Source organism: Nannobrachium achirus (genome assembly GCF_963921795.1).
Source record: "Nannobrachium achirus genome assembly, chromosome: 13".
Taxonomy (NCBI): domain Eukaryota; kingdom Metazoa; phylum Chordata; class Actinopteri; order Myctophiformes; family Myctophidae; genus Nannobrachium; species Nannobrachium achirus.
The window spans coordinates 51,938,493-51,957,430 of NC_137833.1; the positions used below are offsets into that span (position 1 = coordinate 51,938,493).

The following is an 18,938-nucleotide window of genomic DNA, read 5'->3' on the forward strand; positions in this document are numbered from 1 at the left end:
TTATACTCAAAAACATATTTTTTTTCTTATATTTAGAGTAGGTTTTTTTGCAGTGTGTCCCAGACATGTAAATGTACAGACCTGGGCATTGTGCGGCCCGGGGGCCGTATGCGGCCCTTTGGTTCACTCTGACCGGCCCGTGGCGTGTATGGGTTAATGGCAAATGACAAATTAAACACCTTTTCTAATTTTACCTCATGCATGGACTAAAGCTGCATTTATGTTATTTTTGAAAATGTGTATTCATGTATATGGACACAATGCGTACATCAGCACGTGTGTGTGATCATTGGATAATCATCAATAACAAGCAGGTGGTCAGACTGGTCACACGTCAAGACGACCTGCCTTACCTTACCTATCAAAAATGGTTAAAGTGGCTAAAAAAAGAAAAGTCGATGCCGAATGCCGGGTTTTCAAGAAAAAAAATTCTGCTAAGTATTTTTAAGTCGGAGGTAAAGCTGCGTGTTTAGTTTGTGGGGAGCACATCTTGCGGGGAGCACTGCCTTTTGCCCCGGCCTTCCACAATATTTTCTGTTGGAAAAAATAATTGATTAAGACTCACACTGCCAAACACCAAGAAGCTGTCTATATGCAGGGGACTATGTTACAATGGTGCTGCAAATCTCTCCGGCATCAGAGCAGATCTACAAGCCCACAACATGGACACACACACACACACACACACACACACACACACACACACACACACACACACACACACACACGCACACTTACTTTTTGATTTACCGGCATGACATGTTTTGCAAAAAATAAGTGCATTTTTTAGCACATTTTATGATTACATGTTTACAGTACGTTAGTTTAAAAGTGTAAATACCCCTGCTCTAAACTAAGGGGTCCCTGCTTCATCTCTCTCTATAAGGGGTCCCTGCTTCATCTCTCTCTATAAGGGGTCCCTGCTTCATCTCTCTCTATAAGGGGTCCCTGCTTCATTTCTCTCTACAGCACATGATTGACACTTTCCTCTTGATTGACAGGAATCACCTGTCAGTGTGTGTTGACACAGGAGGAGTGAAGTTTACAGTCTGGACTCATTTCTTCAACACTTTAATTCAATAAGGTAAACACTGTGAGAGACACAAACATTACTGATCAGTCAATAAATCATTACTAATCTAATTCAGTGGTGGGTTAACCCATTTCCCCCCCTTCCAGGACCTTCCTATACGAACCCATTATAATTTCAAACTCCATTTTAACCATGATAGATTCAATGAAAACATCTGTCCTTTTTTTCTGGTGACTCCTGACACCCTCTGAATACGCGAGTAGGCCGTGTTTTTCCGATAAAATCTTTCATTGATTTCTATACATTTTTGGGGGAAATTTAAATTATTTAATACAATATTATTACCCGGCATGTTTCAATGCTTGATTCTGATTGGTCGAGCGCTGAAATCAGAGGTCTGTTATTTCTGGATAGCAGACCGCTCCGCTCAATAACAGACCGCTGCCTAATCAAAGACTCAGAACACCCGCTGCAGTCAAGCTGCACTGCGTGAATCTTGTGCTGTATCCAACATGTCAGCCATGAAAACAAACACACAGCGACATTTACAACTAAACGTTGCTCTTAAGAATGTTTTAAAAAATATTTTAAGCGAGAAATAGACGACGTAGTATCAGAAAATGGATTCTATCTAATCAGCACTTCCTTGTTTTCCAAGGCAACCGTGTTGCGCTGGGAGGACGCCCAGCGCAACACTTGTGGAACACTTCCAGCCGTCTGTAAACAAGGAAATACTTTGTTTTGTTTTTAGTTTTGAGTCAAATTATTACTTTTATTTTGTAGCCGGGTAATAAGCGGGATAATGAATGGCTCCTTGGTGAATGACGACAGATAACTTCCCTTCGGACTGATAACTCCCCTCGGCTGCGCCTCGGGGAGTTATCAGTCCGTCGGTCAGTTATCTCTCGTCATTCACCGCGGAGCCATTCATTATCCCTTACATAGATTATAAAAAATCTGAAAAAGGACAGGTGTTTTCATTGAATCTATCATGGTTAAAATGGAGTTTGAACTGAAGTTAGAATGGGTTTGTATAGGAAGGTCCTGGAAGGGGGAAAAATGGAGGAAATTAATATTAAATATCTAAATACTGAATGAAGAAATTCAAAAACTGTCCTGGGTGTTCCCAAAAGCCTGATTAGATGATAAAATGACCAAAAGTTTTTTTGAAAGGGAAATATTCTTTTAAGTACAGTTCTGAGGTATTTGTACTTTACTTGAGTTTTTCCAATTTCCAATACTTTTAATTTACTTCTACTCATGGCTGGATTAACCATTGGGCCCTTGGCTTTCAGGGGCTTTGGGGGAACTGGGCCACATGGTCATTGACAATTTACTAAAATGTAATGCATACGTTAATTAAAAATCATATGTTTGGGCCCCTGGGCCCAGGGTTAATCCGTCCCCGGTTCAACTCCACTACATCTCGGATCCAAATATTGTACTTTAAATCCACTCAATTTATTTGAAAACCAGTTACTAGATTTAGATTATTATTACATAACATGCATTAACCACTTCCTATATACATTTCAGCCATTTGAAAATAGCCGATCTACAAGCTCAGATTGTGAGCTTGTAGCTATTTTCAAATATTTGCATTTGTAGCCCCCACAGTTAGTACCAGCAATGAACCGGCAACAACAGCCCTGCTAATCAGGCTCAGTCCTATTAGGATGACTGGTTGTGTGTTGGACTGGCAAGTGGGAGTCCCCGGGTTCAATTCGCTCTTCCGTGCATCACTACACATACATTTGAAAACTTGTGAAATGGGACATTTAGCATAATGAGTAGTTTTGTATTTTAAGTGCATTTTGATACCAATACCTTTGTACTTTTACTCAAGTGAATTTTTAATTTCGGACGTGAGTATTTCTACATGGCAGATATTATTACTAGAGTAAAACATTTGAGTACTTTTTACACCTCTGATCTCGTTATATTAACCCATTTAGGCCTAGAATTATTGAATGCTTTAACCAGTGAAAAATAGCAGGTATACAAGCTCACAGCGAGCTTGTAGATCTGCTATTTTTGAAAAAGTTGAGAAATTGTCAAAGCAAACGTTTGCCACTCAAATTTTGCTTCTGGGGGGGTCCCTGGAACTAGATATTTTGAGATGCGGGTCCGTGGCCAAATAAATATCATTTTGGTGGTCCTTCATAGCCTTACATTAAGACGCATTCTGCCGAGACTTTTGCATTGTGACGTTGGAGCGACGGCAGAAGCGCCTTAACGACTTGTCAGACAGGTCGGGGGCAAGGTCGGCAAAACTGCAAAAATAACTGATCTACAATAGGCTATTTTCACCAAATGCCCACCTGTTTATTGTTGAATATTCACCCATTATGACATGCCATGCAGAATAGAGTTCATGTGATTAATGTTCATTGAGATGACCTGGTATAAATGTGTTATTATGAATGTAAGAATTGACTTGACTTTCACTTTTGTTCTCAGTGTGTAGAAATGACATCTGCCAGCAGTCTCCTGTCTGAAGAGCAGTTCCTGTGTTCTATCTGTCTGGATGTGTTCACTGATCCAACCAGCACTCCATGTGGACACAACTACTGCAAAGCCTGTATCACACATTACTGGGACACTAGTGATGTGTGTCAGTGTCCACTATGTAAAAAACAATTCTGTAGGCGACCAGAAGTCTTTGTCAATACTTTTATTTCTGAGATGGTTCATCAGTTCAGGAGTCTTAAGTTGAAAGAGGAATGTAAAGGAAAGAAGGCCGAGCTGGGAAAGACAGAGGCTGAAGTTCAGCAGATGATCCAGGAGAGACAAGTGAAGATTGATGAGGTGACAGGCAGGCTGAGCTCATTGATGTGATTGTAGAGAAGCAGAAAGCAACAGAGAAACAGGCTGAAGACTTCATTAAAGAGCTGCAACAGGAAATCACTGAGTTAAAGAAGAGAAGCTCCGAGATACAGCAGCTCTCACAAACTGAAGACCACCTACACCTTCTCCAGAACTTCACATCCATCAACACTCCTCCACCCACAAAGGACTGGACAAACGTTAATGTTGATCAGTCCCCACATGTGGGGACTGTGAGAAAAGTTATGGTACAGCTGGAGAAGACACTGGAGTCAGTGAGATTCAGTCCAGTAATGGCGAAGCTGTGTGATGCTGAGCTGAGGAGGAACCAGCAATATGCAGTGGATTTAACTCTGGACCCCGATACAGCAAATCCCTACCTCATCCTGTCTGAAGATGGAAAACAAGTGACAGATGGAGACGCAAAGAATGATGTCCCAGACAATGCAGGGAGATTCTCTAGTCCCTCTGTCTTAGCAAGACAAAGCTTCTCTTCAGGACGGTTATACTATGAGGTTCTGGTCGAAGGGAAAACTCAATGGGGTTTAGGAATGGTCAAAGAGTCCATCAACAAGAAAGAAGAAATCATACCGATTCCTGACAACGGATTCTGGGTTATTGGTATGCATGAAGATGAGTACATAACTCTTGACTCTCCTCCTGTACTCCTCCCTGTAAGAGAGAAGTTCGGTAAAGTGGGCGTGTTTGTGGATTATGAGGAGGGTCTGGTCTCCTTTTATGATGTGGAGACCAGAGTTCATCTCTACTCTTTCACTGGATGCACCTTCACTGAGAAACTCTATCCATACTTCTGTCCAAGTGACAACAATGATTGTGAAAACTCTGCTCCGATGATCATCTCTCCTGTCAATCATACAGATTAGACTAATCAAACTGCTGAAATGTTGCTCTTGGTAAAATAATGTAGAAAATACATTTTGAGATGGGTTACAACGTTTATCTAATCAATAGAGAGAACCCCACAAAGATCATGTACTGTATATCAGCTTGTGTTCCAGTTCCAATTTTGTCTACTCATTTACTATTATCCTGTGCGCTAGGGCATTCACAAAATATTAGAATATTCGAATATCAAAGTCACTATTCAACGTTGTTCATCAAAGTCGAATATTCGCTTATATACTTTTTTTTATTGCGACCGTCAGGTCGTATGGTCGCATTTACTATCAAAACCTCGACCAGCTGTCCGTCAGTCTGTCAGTCAGTCCGTATGTCAGTCTGTCACACGTCACACTTTTGCCCTGCTCATATCTCCGCAACCGTTGCCCCGATCCATGCCAAATTTTGCACACACACTTCTTGCATGCCAAACCACAACCTCCACCCATCAATTCTCACACGGCCCTCTTCTAGCGCCACCATGAGGCCGATTCTTGCAAAACACATTTTTGGACACTGCTCCTACAATTTTTGCCCTAAAATCACGCAAATCGGTACACAGTATGTCTACACTCATCTCATCAACATGGATCTGTCCCATATAGCGCCACCATTAGGCAGATTTTTTCAAACACATTTTTGGACACTGCTCCTACACACTTTGGCCTAAAATCACGCTGTGACCTGACGGTCGCTTATCTCCCCATTAGGGAGTCTTACTGGTTATTTTTGTATTGTTATATAGTTTATAAAGCTTGGCTAGATAGGAAGTCATAAGAATGAGTTGTCAATGCCCCTGGTGGATGAATTTGTTAATGCTCTATACCAGGGGTTCTCAAACCTTTTTAGGCCGTGACCCCCAAAATAAACACATTTGAACTGGGGACCCCCACCCCCACCCTGACAAGCACATGGAATTGTTGGTATTACATTTAATGTGACTCGGTTCCGCAGATAAATATTGTGAAAATAGCAGATCTACATGCTCACAACGCCTCGCAGCATGTAGATCAGCTATTTTCACAACGTTTGCCTCTTGCTTACTTAATATTTGACAGTTTGGCCAGTCCTGTCGAATATTCGACTATTCTAATACTTTGAGGTCGAATAATTTGAATACTAAAAATCACTATTCGTGAATGCCTACTGTGCGCACAGCATCTTTAAAGGTCTGTATGGGATATTTTCTTCCAGATTTAGACAATGATGTGAACTGTATTATGCTAACTGGCCAGCAGGGTGGGTCAGAACCTTCCCAAACAGTCATGCCATAGTCATCCCCCCTATTTAAACACAATTAGCTTCTTCTTCTTCTTCTTGCTCTCTCTCTCTCTCTCTCTCTCTCTCCTTGCACAGCACTTTCTTACAGGCCCAAAATATGTTGTATGGAGAGAAGCTGCAAGCATCATCTTACGGAAGACAGCTGGGTTTAGACACTGAGCTTTAAAATGGACTGTAGCCTATAGAGCTGTTCGATTTGGCCTAAACATAATTTCAGTTTTGAATTACATCAAAGAAAGTACATTCATTTGTCGTACTGTTTTAAGAGGACCGGGCTGTGGACTTGTTACCCCGTGCAGTGCTCTAATGAGCGAGATCCGTACCAGAATTAACCTAAAACCCATTATGGACAGGTACACAATAAAGTGTATTAACCCTTTCAGGCCGGGAACACATTTTTGTGTATTACAGTACATGTACAGTATGTAGTACAGTAATTTATGAAGAGCCAGAGGTGTAAGCTATCAAATGGTTATGCAATTTTGTTTCTAGCTGCTACAGAGGCTGAGTAGCCTAATACATTTTCCAGTAAAAAACAGTTGGTAAAAAATTGTGATTAAAAATTGATTAATCGCCCAGCCCTACTGTCACACTGAGGAACATCTGGTCCTGATCTGAGAAATACACTGGTAGTGGCTTCCCTTCTGTGGCTGAGGTCTTTACAGCAGACCAGGAACATATGGATTTTGTGGATTAAAATACTGACTAAGGAAGAGGTCTGCAGATGCTGTAGGAGTACAGAGAGGGAGTGGAGGTTCCTGATGAGAGCAATCCCTTTCCAGAACTGGGTTTTGAGCCAAATCTGGAAGGGTTTTCAGGGCCTGTATAAATATTAAGAAATGTAAAGTTGTGGATTTTGTACACAGTTTATAAACCACCTATAAAGGACTGGGGATTTACAGTGGAGGATTTTACAATGGAACCATTGCAGTAAAGGTTTTATTTCTGTTGTCAATCCTACAGTTTCAATTAAGTAAATGTCCTTTTCTGTGAAGACAAATAGACCAGTTTTCATTGCTTTTATGAATACAAAACACTTTGTGACCTTGTAAGTACTATACTTTGGAAAATACATTTTAAAGGGTTTGGTGAAGATCATGGAAGTACAAAATATAAGCTTTCAAATGACATGTCATTCATTGAAATCTGAATATATTTGAAGAAGATATGCTTATTTGAATGTAGTTAGACCTCGAACCAAGAATCTGATTAAAAGGCTCTCAAAGTTTGTCACACTTCTGGCAGTCAGGTAAGGGGTGTGAACAATGGATTGTTAACTCCACCCCTCACCCGCCCTAACCTATTGGTGGTGATCTGCAGCTGAAACCTGAGAACAACAACCACACATTAGCCAACAGAAACTGCAGATGTAAATGTTGGCTTTGACATGTTAATGTGTGTCTCCACCCCCCAGAAGGGTGTAAGGAAACACAAAAACACAGCTCTGTTTACAAACTAATTTAAGCTATTTAGTTATTCTAAAATGGATATCTGTTTCAATGAGAAGGTTCTCAAACATACACTCTTAGATAATATGGAAAAAAAAGGATAAACACCAAAAATCCAAAATCAAACCTATTTTGTTAATTTGCCGGACTTAACTAATGCAGACATAAGGACCTTTTCTCCAGCCTCAGTCACATATAGTCCAAGACTGCTTTTATCCTGTGAGTAGGTTACAGCAAAACTGACTGTGTGAAATGACAATTATTAAATCTGTTTTTAGGAGATGCTAAATGGTTATTTACAGTAGCAGGAAGAATAGAATAGAGGATTCAGAGCGGGAGAGACCACTGGATTAGCAGGTGTCCAAATTTCAAAGCTTAATTATCTTCTAGAAGGCTTTACTACGAGGTCCAGGTTAAATGTTTGCGTTATAGGAGTGGCCAGAGAGTCCATCAACAGGAAAGGAGTAACCACAGTGTGACCTGATAATAGCCTGTAGAAAATAATAGGGACCCCCGGGTTAATGTGGTTTACCTCGTAGTATTTGGAAACAAAGTATTATAAATATTACCAGCAGTGGTATTGAACCGAACATCTTCTGCTTAGTTACTAGGGGTTACTCATTCATTTAAAATTAAATTGCTACATTTTCACATTATAAAAAAAAAACAGATATATCAATCTAACTGAAAAGTTTTGAATTAAGTCTGACTAGAAGCAGGGATTACTGTAAACATATCTCCATGCACAACCACACAAAGGAATGACCATAAGGGGATATCAAAATTATAGAGGCATGGATCCCCCTAGATTTAACCAATCATAGCCTGGTTTTACACTTGTACACATACTTGATATGGACTGATCTCGAGATAACAGTTTTATATGGTATGTACAGTAGATAGCTGGATGTGTTTTATGTGCTAAAGGATTTATTGCTACAGTACCATTTTTATTTTTATTTGTAATATAGCTATATTAATCAAATTCTCCAATCGAACCAATACATCTATTAAACTGAATTGAACTGAATTTACTTTTGGTATTTCCAATTTACAAGTAAACTTAAAGTTATACCATGTAACTTTTTTTATAAAACAAATCTTAAAATTGTCCTAACTCTTAAATCGCTAAAGTTTTAGAACACCCACTCCGTTATTTTCAGCTTCTGAAGCCTTCTCTTTATATATTTTCTTCTAGCAGTGACAGGGGCGGGATTTCCCGGCAAAATGACGTCATCATACACTACCGGCCAATCACAGCAAGGGTTATACACTGCCGGCCAATCACAGCGCATCTTGAAGTGGGGTCGCTAGCTATCACAATAGGGCGGCCATATTTGTAGGCGCCCGTGTGTCTCTATCTATACTCGGGTGAAACACTCCGTTTCTCCGGAATGCCTGAACGCACAGGAACCAGGGACCCCAAAGATAGATCTCGGCGAGGTGGAGGCAGACGCGGGGGTGACGCGGGGGCGTGAGGCCCGGTCCGCGGCGAAAAACGGCCGAAAGACGCGGACGCTACTGACCACTAGTTGAGCAACTTACACAGTATAGCTTTAAGAAGACCAACAGAAACATGTCTGTACTGTGCATGAGAAGAGATGTGTACACTAAATCGCATAATACAAAATGGCCAGCCATTCCCCACACAAAAACGAATCTAATGCAAATCTGATACTGAAGATGTAAATGTTGCCATTGAGTATATTTTACCATCCCTTGATAACTAATATTGTGTGTTGTGTTTAAATCACCAATCATTTAATAATTTTGAACAGCATTTCAGTATGGTACAGTAGATTAAATAACTATTGGATGGCATGACACAGGTCATGACACAGATTCAACGATAACATGTATTCATTCATTCATGTATTCAAAAAACACATTTTCATCAACAAACAATCGTCTTCGAATGGCTCCGTAGTCCTCTCCTGGACTCACAATACGATGTGTTTTGAGCAGCCAAATGTTTAGCCCCAGAATAGGGAAGGCAGCGTTCCAGTTGATAGCAGAGATAGCATTTTTCAGTACTTTGTACTTTACTGAGTATTTATTTTTCTGGGTACTTTTTACTTTTATCCGTTACATTTTAACACAAGTATGTGTACTTTTACTCCGCTACATTTTCAAAACAGGCTAGCTACTTTGGTTTTATGTTAATGTTGCGCCGATGCGTGGCAGATCAAAGAAAATTATTAAAGCGCTTGATCATCATTCATAGAGGCTGCGTTGACGCTCTGGCTGCTAGCCAGAGTGAGAGAATCACACTGTGTCAAGTAGGCAAGGGAGGGCAAGCACCGGTCTATTTACTTCCTGTAACTAGACTAACAAATAAAACTAATCATATAGGCTACATAATAGCCTAATACCTTGGGCTCTTATTTTGAAATCCACGGTTTTCTTGGGTAGGAAGCTGGCAGCCAGACTATAATTCCACTACATAATAGGCTGGCTGTCGTAATTCTGCCCATTTAAAATAAATGTACCCAATCGAAACTCTTAGTTACATTGATAAGGTTCATGTGAACTAGTCTGTTGAAGCTTATTCTCCTGACCCTCACAGCAGGGACCACAGACCGCGCCACTACCGGTCCCCATCTCCTGACCCTCACTTCAGAGACCATAGACAACGGCAGTACCGGTCCCCCTCTACTGACCTTCACTCCAGGGACCGCAGACAGCGTCAGTACCGGTCCCCCTCTCCTAACCCTCACTCCAGGGACCACAGAGAACGCCAGTATCGGTCCCCATCCTATCGCTCCAGACACCACAGATACCGGTCACCATCGCCTCATCCGCACTATAGATATAGTCAGCGGTGCTCTCCCTCTCGATATTCCTCGTCTGGAGCTTCTCGCCATCGCTCTTTTTCACCCCCAACTCAAGAGAGAATCTACAGGGGTCCAAAACCTTCAATCCCTGACTTTACAGCGGAAGATCCGAGTCAATTTGCTAGACTGAAAATTGCCTTGGAAAACATTCTTCCCCATGACGCTACAGAACGCTTTAAATATCAGATCTTGTTGGAGCACCTTAAGTTTGAGGAGGCCCTTCTCATTGTTGATTCATATAGCAATTCTCGGCATCCTTATACTTACACAATGCAGTCACTTAACTCTTTTACTGCCACAGAATTTAACAAAAAGCTCCATCCACTGCCAGCTAAATTTGAGAATTGTCGCTCATCTTTGAAGGCCTACTGGAGAAAATTGGCTTTGACTATAAAGACAACAATTATATGGCAACGAAGAATAGAATGTCTACTTTGCAACAGAAAAAGATTTCGTGTTTTTATCATGTTCTATTCATTAGCTAGAAGCTGCTGAATATGGCCTAAAAAACAGCTCTTTGAGAACATAAAGCTGAGAAAAATGCATTTTTGTGAAGGAGACATTTTCAGGCAGAAATCTCTCTTTATCCTTTAGTGTTGGCAGTAACATCACACAGTAACATCACACCTATGCTCAGTGGTTGTTTACAAACAAATTCAAAAAAATTAAAACAAGTGCTTTTTACACACTTTTAGTGTGTAAGAGAAGTAAGAGCAGTAGTAAGGAGCAGTGCAGAACATTGCCACAGTGACATGAGATTCAGCCTGGATCCTGCTTCTGCTTTCAGGGTTCTTTTTAGGTTGAAGTACAGTACAAATGATTGATGAAAATGAAAATAAAATATAAAACAACATTTTAGACACTAGAACTCAATTGTAATACTGCAAATGGAAAAAGGTTGTGGCCTACCTGCACTTACACAGGCCTCAACCACTACATGTCTACAGAGTGTATATGTGTGCGTGCATGCGTGCGGGTGTGTGTGCGTGCGTGCGTGCGTGTGTGCATGTGTGTGTGTGTGTGTGTGTGTGTGTGTGTGATACAATTATCCATAAATAATCGATATCCATAACCTGCTAGCCCATCAAGGAGGAATTCAACCGTCTCAAGCAGGGAAACAGATTCTCCACAGTAGGGTTTCATATTGAAACAGTAACCTGTACCTGAATCACAGAGAATATAAGATTTTATCCCATATTTCACACCCGCTTCTAATGCTATCATGCTGGTGCCGCAGCTGCTCTCAAGTCCCAAGATCCAGTGGACTACCTGGAACTGTTAGATAACACAGGTCCAGATGCAAAGAGTGGTGACAGGATGTTCAAAATACGCCCAGTTATAGATTATCTTGTCTCCAAATTCCGTGAACTGTACAAACCAAACCAAGATATTTCCATTGATAGGTACACTTTTATTCAAAGGGCGCCTACAAAGTGCAGCAGGTCCAGGGACTGCAGTGAATTCAATGTCTCTGGGGCTCCATTCTGTTTCACTCCAGCCAGGCTCCTCCGGAAGGGCTCCACCGGGTCTGCTGAACTTTGCACCCCTACCCCTACCACGTTCACGAGCCCATGGTCGATCTGTAAATTATACAAATACATAATTACTACGAGTAAGCAGTGTTGTTTTTGACAGCAAATTTTGATTTTGTTTCAGTCGTAGTCTTTTGAATAAAAGACTACGACTGAAACGACTGAAACCTAGCGGTCGCAATAAAATACATGAAAAATATTACACCTCCAAGCTCACAACGCGTCACAGCAGAATGCGTGGAGGTTGGGGGCCTACTATTTTCATCAAAAGGCTGTTTTAGACATTTCAGCCCCTGCCTCTCTAACATTCTATACAGTATATCTGCTGTTTTCACTAGTTTGGGTCTCGGGCAAACGTCTAATCTCTTGGTGAAAAGTTTGGAACCACTGCTGTAGAGGATGCTATTGCAGTAGTCAAGCCATTAACATTTTAGAATAACTATTTGTTAATAAATCATTCATAAACTGTTAGTTAAGGAGTTAATAATTGTGTTAATAGGACTACTAACAAGGCCTTATATTAATAAACCATTAGTTAATGAGTTATTAATGCTAACAGTTGGAGTTATAACTATGCATTATAGATAGTTAATAAATTACTCACCAACGCTTATGAGTTATTAATTACTTGTTAAATATGTTTTAATAGTTGGTTAATGTTTTTAATGCCTTATAGATAGCTATACTCAGAAACTATTAGTTAACTGACTTGTTAACTCTATATGCTAATGATTTATTAGTATGACTTATAAATATTGAATGGATTATGAACAAGCTATTAGTAAATCACTTACTAATGGCTGGCTAAGTATGTGTTAATAATTTACATGTGTTAGACTTTATATAACTATTCCTTGTTTACTCGTGTTAGTAAATGAGGAGTAGTTGCAACTTTAGCACAAAGTCCCAATAAGTTATTGGGACCCTTTACTTCTTAAAATTGATGATTGGACTACAAACTTACTGTAATTAGTAAAACATATGAGGTCAATCTTAACATTTAAGTGTTACAGAGCATTTTCCATCTTATCCGTCCACCAATTTGTTTTCATTAAATGTCCTCTAATCATCAGTCACTATTACATTATTTTGTAGCCGTTCAGCAGATGCAGTCTGTAATGACTGCAAAGAAGGCTTCAATTAATTCATCGGTTAACTTACAATACGTCAACCTTTGAGCAGACTAGGTTGCTTGGAAATTTACACTGTGAAGGGAAGCAATTCTGTCAGTTGCCACTAGATGTCAGTACTGACCCGCCCATGATTTAGATCTTGTCATCGTTCTCAACCTTATATTAGTATAACTGGTCCAATTTGGTCCTTAATAAAAGCTCAAAGAAACTATACAGCCATTCTCTTCTTGGAAAGTTGTTGCTCAAACAGAAGTTATTGCTCTTGCATTATAAAACAATAATAATAATACCGTTATAAGACATAATTTGGTTAATTATTAATAATCTTCATTTTCAAAGTAAGTAGCAACGAAAGTTTTCAAGTAATTGAGTAAAATGTACAATATTTGCCTCTGAGATGTAGTGGCGTATACAGTATCATATCAAGAAATGGAAATAGGCCTACTCAAGGAAAGTAGAAATAGAATTGTACTCAATTTAGACAGTACTTCTTAATCTACTTTAAAGTTTACGCCGCCACTGAATGCTTGGCACCAAAAGGTGGCAGTATCACTACAGCTAAACCCCGGTCCCTCTCGTCTCGCAGATTATGGGGCGGGTGCCTGGGTTGGTAAGTGGGGGATCTGGCCAAGCATCCAAGAGACCGTGTCATTTTCCAGATGGAAGTGCCTCAATTTAACCATGTCGTAAAAATCTTTGTGGAATGATGAGTAGCAGCTATGAGCTCTGGTGGAAGAGGAAAACTATCTGGGCGATAGATCGACGATAAATCAAAGTTTGGAGGATCCGAATTGAATTTAATTGAGCCGTTCTCGTCAGGAAACTGCTAAGTTGGACCCGACAGAAGCTAAAACTTGATCTAAGACAATTACTGAAAAGAAAAAGTAACCCATTATACTTTCAAATAGGCTGCAAGGCAGACAGTCGGGACAACTATAAACTCTTTCAGTGTGGTGTTCATTTTCAAGCTGTCAAATGCCACCAGTTACTCGATGTGAGAAAATTGTGTCAATGTTTTAGGAGAAAAGCAAGCTGCAGTTGGTTACTGTCCTATCTTGTGGAGCTGTCCACTCCAGCGTGGTGCTGAAGTGGACAGGTGTGGACAGCTCCGCTTTCAGCGCGGTGCTGAACGGACAGCTCCGCACATAGCCTCGTATTAATATAGCGCTGCCGGTGCGTAAATGTTGTAAGCATGCTGGCCTGTGCATAAACCAAAATAATAATAAAACCCCTATATTCAAGTAAAAAGCAAAACAAACAAACAATATAATTTAGGACCCTTAACAACTGGCACATTTAAATAAACTGAATCTATCTATTGATTTGTTTGCTTTCCTTTTATTACTTGAAGCAGTTGGCTTGGCTGGACGGGGGACACACTGGGCTGTTGTTGGGATATAGCGGATTTAATTAGCATAAAAGACGGCGGAGAGAGAGAACAGCATGACTGTGCGTCACAGACAGCCCCTCGCAGAATATGTGGGGGAGGGTGGGGGGGACGGGGGACGTTGGGAGTCAACAAACTGCAGTGTGTATTCCTTCCAGCACGGCCAACACAAACTGCTCAAGCTGAGACGAGATGATGACATAGCCTCCCCGTCGTTACAGGTGACTGAAGAAGTGGAAAAAAGAAGCAGACCGACTCGGATGGACGGACCGAGGGAAGACCCTGTGCTGTGAACCCCTGCCTGCCTGCCTGCCTGTGGACAGACCGAGAGAGAGAGAGAGAGAGAGAGAGAGAGCGGTGTCTAGGGGGGCATTCAACACGTCACCCGAATGACAGGATATGAGACAATGAAAGCAACAACGCCGGACGACAGCGATACAAAACGCGTCCAAGTCACGGGAGCGGATACGTGGCGCGCGCAATGACGGACGGCGCACGGGAGAAGAAGTGAAGCAAAGGGAAAGTTTAGTCGGCTCATTAGGGGGCACCCCGCCGCCGATGCAAGGGAACCAACATAAAACAACAAATGTACCTATAGTGTGTGTTATCTGACAGGGGGGAAACAACTAGTTGGGGTGGGGGGAGATTATATTTTCAAGAGAGAAGAATTAAGCGAGGGAGAAAAATGGAACCGGAGGAGAAACAAACCATGGGACCGGAGGGGACCACGGAGACGCAACAACAAGCCGCTAATTTGGCCCAATCTGCCGCCATGAAACTGTCCCAGATGAGCGAAAGAACTAAGCAACTGGGCACGGCCATCAACAACCCGGACCGGCAGAGAAGGATTATTCTGGTGATAGTCTGCGTAGCACTTTTGTTAGACAACATGCTGTACATGGTTATCGTGCCGATTATACCCGATTACCTGGTGGAACTGCAACATGAAGCGGACCACGTCGCCGCGATGCACCGGCACAACAACTCGAACGCCACCGTGCACAAAGTTACCAAAGGGGACTTCGACCTGCAGATAGGAGTGCTGTTCGCCTCCAAAGCCATCCTGCAGCTCCTGGTCAACCCGCTGAGCGGGACGTTCATAGACAGGGTGGGCTACGAGATCCCGCTCTTCATCGGCCTCAACGTCATGTTCCTCTCCACCGTCATCTTCGCCTTCGCCGAGAGCTACTGGACGCTGTTCATGGCGCGCAGCATGCAAGGGCTCGGCTCGGCGTTCGCGGACACGGCGGGCATCGCGCTGATCGCGGACAAGTACACGGAGGACGCGGAGCGGAGCAAGGCGCTGGGCATCGCGCTCGCCTTCATCTCGTTCGGCAGCCTCGTGGCGCCGCCGTTCGGCGGCGTCCTCTACGAGTTCGCCGGGAAGCAGGTGCCCTTCATCGTGCTCGCGTGCATCTGCCTGGCGGACGGCCTGATGTGCCTGCTGGTCCTCAAGCCCTTCTCGAACCAGGAGCGGGCCAACATGCCCGTGGGGACGCCCATCTACAAGCTGATGCTGGACCCGTACATCATGGTGGTGGCGGGCGCGCTCACCACCTGCAACATCCCGCTGGCCTTCCTGGAGCCCACCATCGCCAACTGGATGGAGGAGACCATGGGCGCCAACCAGTGGCAGATCGGCATGACGTGGTTCCCGGCGTTCTTCCCGCACGTCCTCGGCGTCTACCTGACGGTCAAGCTCGCGGCCAAGTACCCGCACCTGCAGTGGTTCTACGGCGCCATCGGCATGGTGGTCATCGGCGCCAGCTCGTGCACCGTGCCGGCCTGCAAGAACTTCGGCGAGCTCATGATCCCGCTGTGCGGCATCTGCTTCGGCATCGCCCTGGTGGACACGGCGCTGCTGCCCTCGCTGGCCTTCCTGGTGGACGTGCGCCACGTGTCCGTGTACGGCAGCGTGTATGCCATCGCGGACATCTCCTACTGTGTGGCCTACGCGCTGGGCCCCGTGGCGGCCGGCCAGATCGTGCACGACCTGGGCTTCGTGCAGCTCAACCTGGGCATGGGGCTCGCCAACGTGCTGTACGCGCCGGCGCTGCTGCTGCTCAAGAACGTGTCGCAGATGAAGCCGTCGTTCTCCGAGCGCAACATGCTGCTGGAGGACGGCACGACGGGGCTCTACGACACGCTGAAGATGGAGGAGCGCGAGAAGCGGCGGAAGGGCCTGTGCACGACGCTCGACGAGAACGGCGTGAGCACCTTCGCGCAGCGGTCGCTCTCCGAGGAGTCGTCGGGAGGCGAGTTGGAGTATGCGTAAAAGTGCGTAAAATGCGTAAAAACGAAGCGAAACAAAATAACTTTCAACTGACTATCGTTGTATGTTGTCGTCGGGTGGAAACCTTGTATGTCCATAAACGTTCGTTTTGCTTTTAAAAAATCATTTAAAATAGTGAAAAACAGTCGATCTGCAAGCACACAACGCCTCGCGGTGCGAGGCGTTGTGTGCTTGTAGATCTGCTGTTTTCACTAGTTGTGTGCAATATAGTCTTGTATGGTGAAGCAGGGGTTTACTTTATGAAAAAAAAACATTTGAAACTTGGAGATACGAGGTTTCTGCCCGACAGTGACTATATGAAAGTATTAAAGTGCCCATATGCAGCGACTGCTACACCCTATCCGTGCAGTGTTTCTCAAACTTTCACATTTCAAGGGTCTCCCCATAACTCTGACAGGGTACAAATGGAACCAAATGAACCCGTCAGGGTTCATTTGGTTCCATTTGTACACTGTCAGAGTTACAGACTTGTATGGGACAATTTAGACCCGCGCTAAACTCCTAAAGGAATCCACAGAGTCCCTGGAATTCACTTTGAGAACCACTGCCTTAATGTTATACGCTTTGATCCACGCGTTCGCATAATCTGATTAGGATTGTGTGACAAATGGGACTCAAGTTCAATTCCCTGCCTCCGGAGGTTAACTCCCGTGGACACTGTCACTGTCATCCTCCCCCAAAAGTAGCCTGTGTAGCGTTTTGCGGTATAGAGAACGCGCGAGTCGACGTTTATTTTATTTTATTTTGTATTATTTTTGCGTGAGAGTATGGTGAAACTGAAAGGATTTGTGGAGATAAATGTCTGTTATTCTTGGTACGTGTCATGTTGTGTGTGTCAAAAGCGGATTCCATATCATATTCAGGGATTGTGTGTTAATGTATTTTAACAAAACTAAACTAAAACAAACAAAAAACGGAGCAAATGAAATGTATTCGCCATTCAATATTAATCTATACTCATTCTCTGCCAGAGTCGTGCTGCTATAAAGAAAATACTAAAAAAAAACAATATGCAATGTCACCTGACACTTTGAGAGATACAAATAGATGGAACTGAATTGAAACCTGCGTCCTTGTTGTCTGTATTCTATAGTCTAATAATTTATTTTGAATGATGTATTCTGGAATGCATAGCCTATAATTAATTGTATTATATGAACTTGCAACGAACTGTATATATGTGTATAATGTACATAATTAAATCAAGATGACGTGGAACTGTCAGTGTTTGTGACAATTATTTCTCATGGAGAAATCTCATTAAATGAAACATTTATTTGTATACATGTGTAACTTATCATGGGAATGGGATTCACAGAAACATTCTGTTTCGGATTCAGCACCATGGCCAGCGCCCTCACCCAACAAACTATAATGGGCCAGTCACGCCAGTGTTTTCTCTTCTATATAATAATTACATTCATTTTGTCTTCAAATAAATAAATTCACGTATGAATAATATTGTTAATCGAATTGGGGACGGTGCAGAATATTACCTTCAGAATCCAAACTGAAGATGAACATATCATAACCCAATTAATCACCGTCAATAGGCTAAGGAAAAAACAAACACCTTAAATTATTTTCTTATAATTTATGTCCAGTAAACACAAACCATTGATAATCAATAAAAATGTGTATTGAACGCAACATATCAAGCTGCAAATGGTCTTGCTTCACAGAGCGCCGACTCTGCGTCAGCTTGGTTCAACAGAATAAAAAAAAAAAGGGGAAAAAAAAGAAAAGAAAGAAACATGCAAAGAAAAAGCCAGGTATCAAAAAGCAGAGGAGCAGCTCTATACTTCAGAGATGTAGCCTATACAGACTCCTGTGCACTGTGTGTGTGTGTGTGTGTGTGTGTGTGTGTGTGTGTGTGTGTGTGTGTGTGTGTGTGTGTGTGTGTGTGTGTGTGTGTGTGTGTGCGTGCACGCTTGCGTGTGTGTGCGTGCATGCGTGCGTGTGTGAGAGAGAGCATTGGATGCATTTCTAGACTATAGGAGGGTCTAAATAAGAAGGACAGGAGAACACGCAAACTATTAAATAAACTTCTCTCCGCAAATAGCACCCACGCAGGCTTATGGGAGGAGCCTTGTTGTTGAGGGGAGGAGGAGGAGGAGGAGGGGGGGGGGGGGGGGTAAGTACCTTCAGCATCTCTCCTGAGCCAACCATTAGAAGTGTGTGTGTGTGGAGGATTGTACAGTAAGATGCTCAACCTGGGACTGGAGTGAATGTGCTCAAGCCTCAAGGAGATTCTGTGTTTGGAACTGGATC

At 42.7% G+C, this 18,938-nt stretch overlaps 1 protein-coding gene across 1 annotated transcript; it reads left to right on the forward strand.

The window, feature by feature from the left end:
- Window positions 1-15,083: 15,083 nt before the first annotated feature.
- LOC308297415 (putative vesicular acetylcholine transporter-A) lies at window positions 15,084-16,649 on the forward strand (the record flags this gene model as incomplete). Its single annotated transcript, XM_080740825.1, has 1 exon — window positions 15,084-16,649. One exon carries the CDS (start codon window positions 15,084-15,086, stop codon window positions 16,647-16,649), a length of 1,566 nt encoding a protein of 521 aa, XP_080596951.1.
- Between the last annotated feature and the right edge of the window lie 2,289 nt (window positions 16,650-18,938).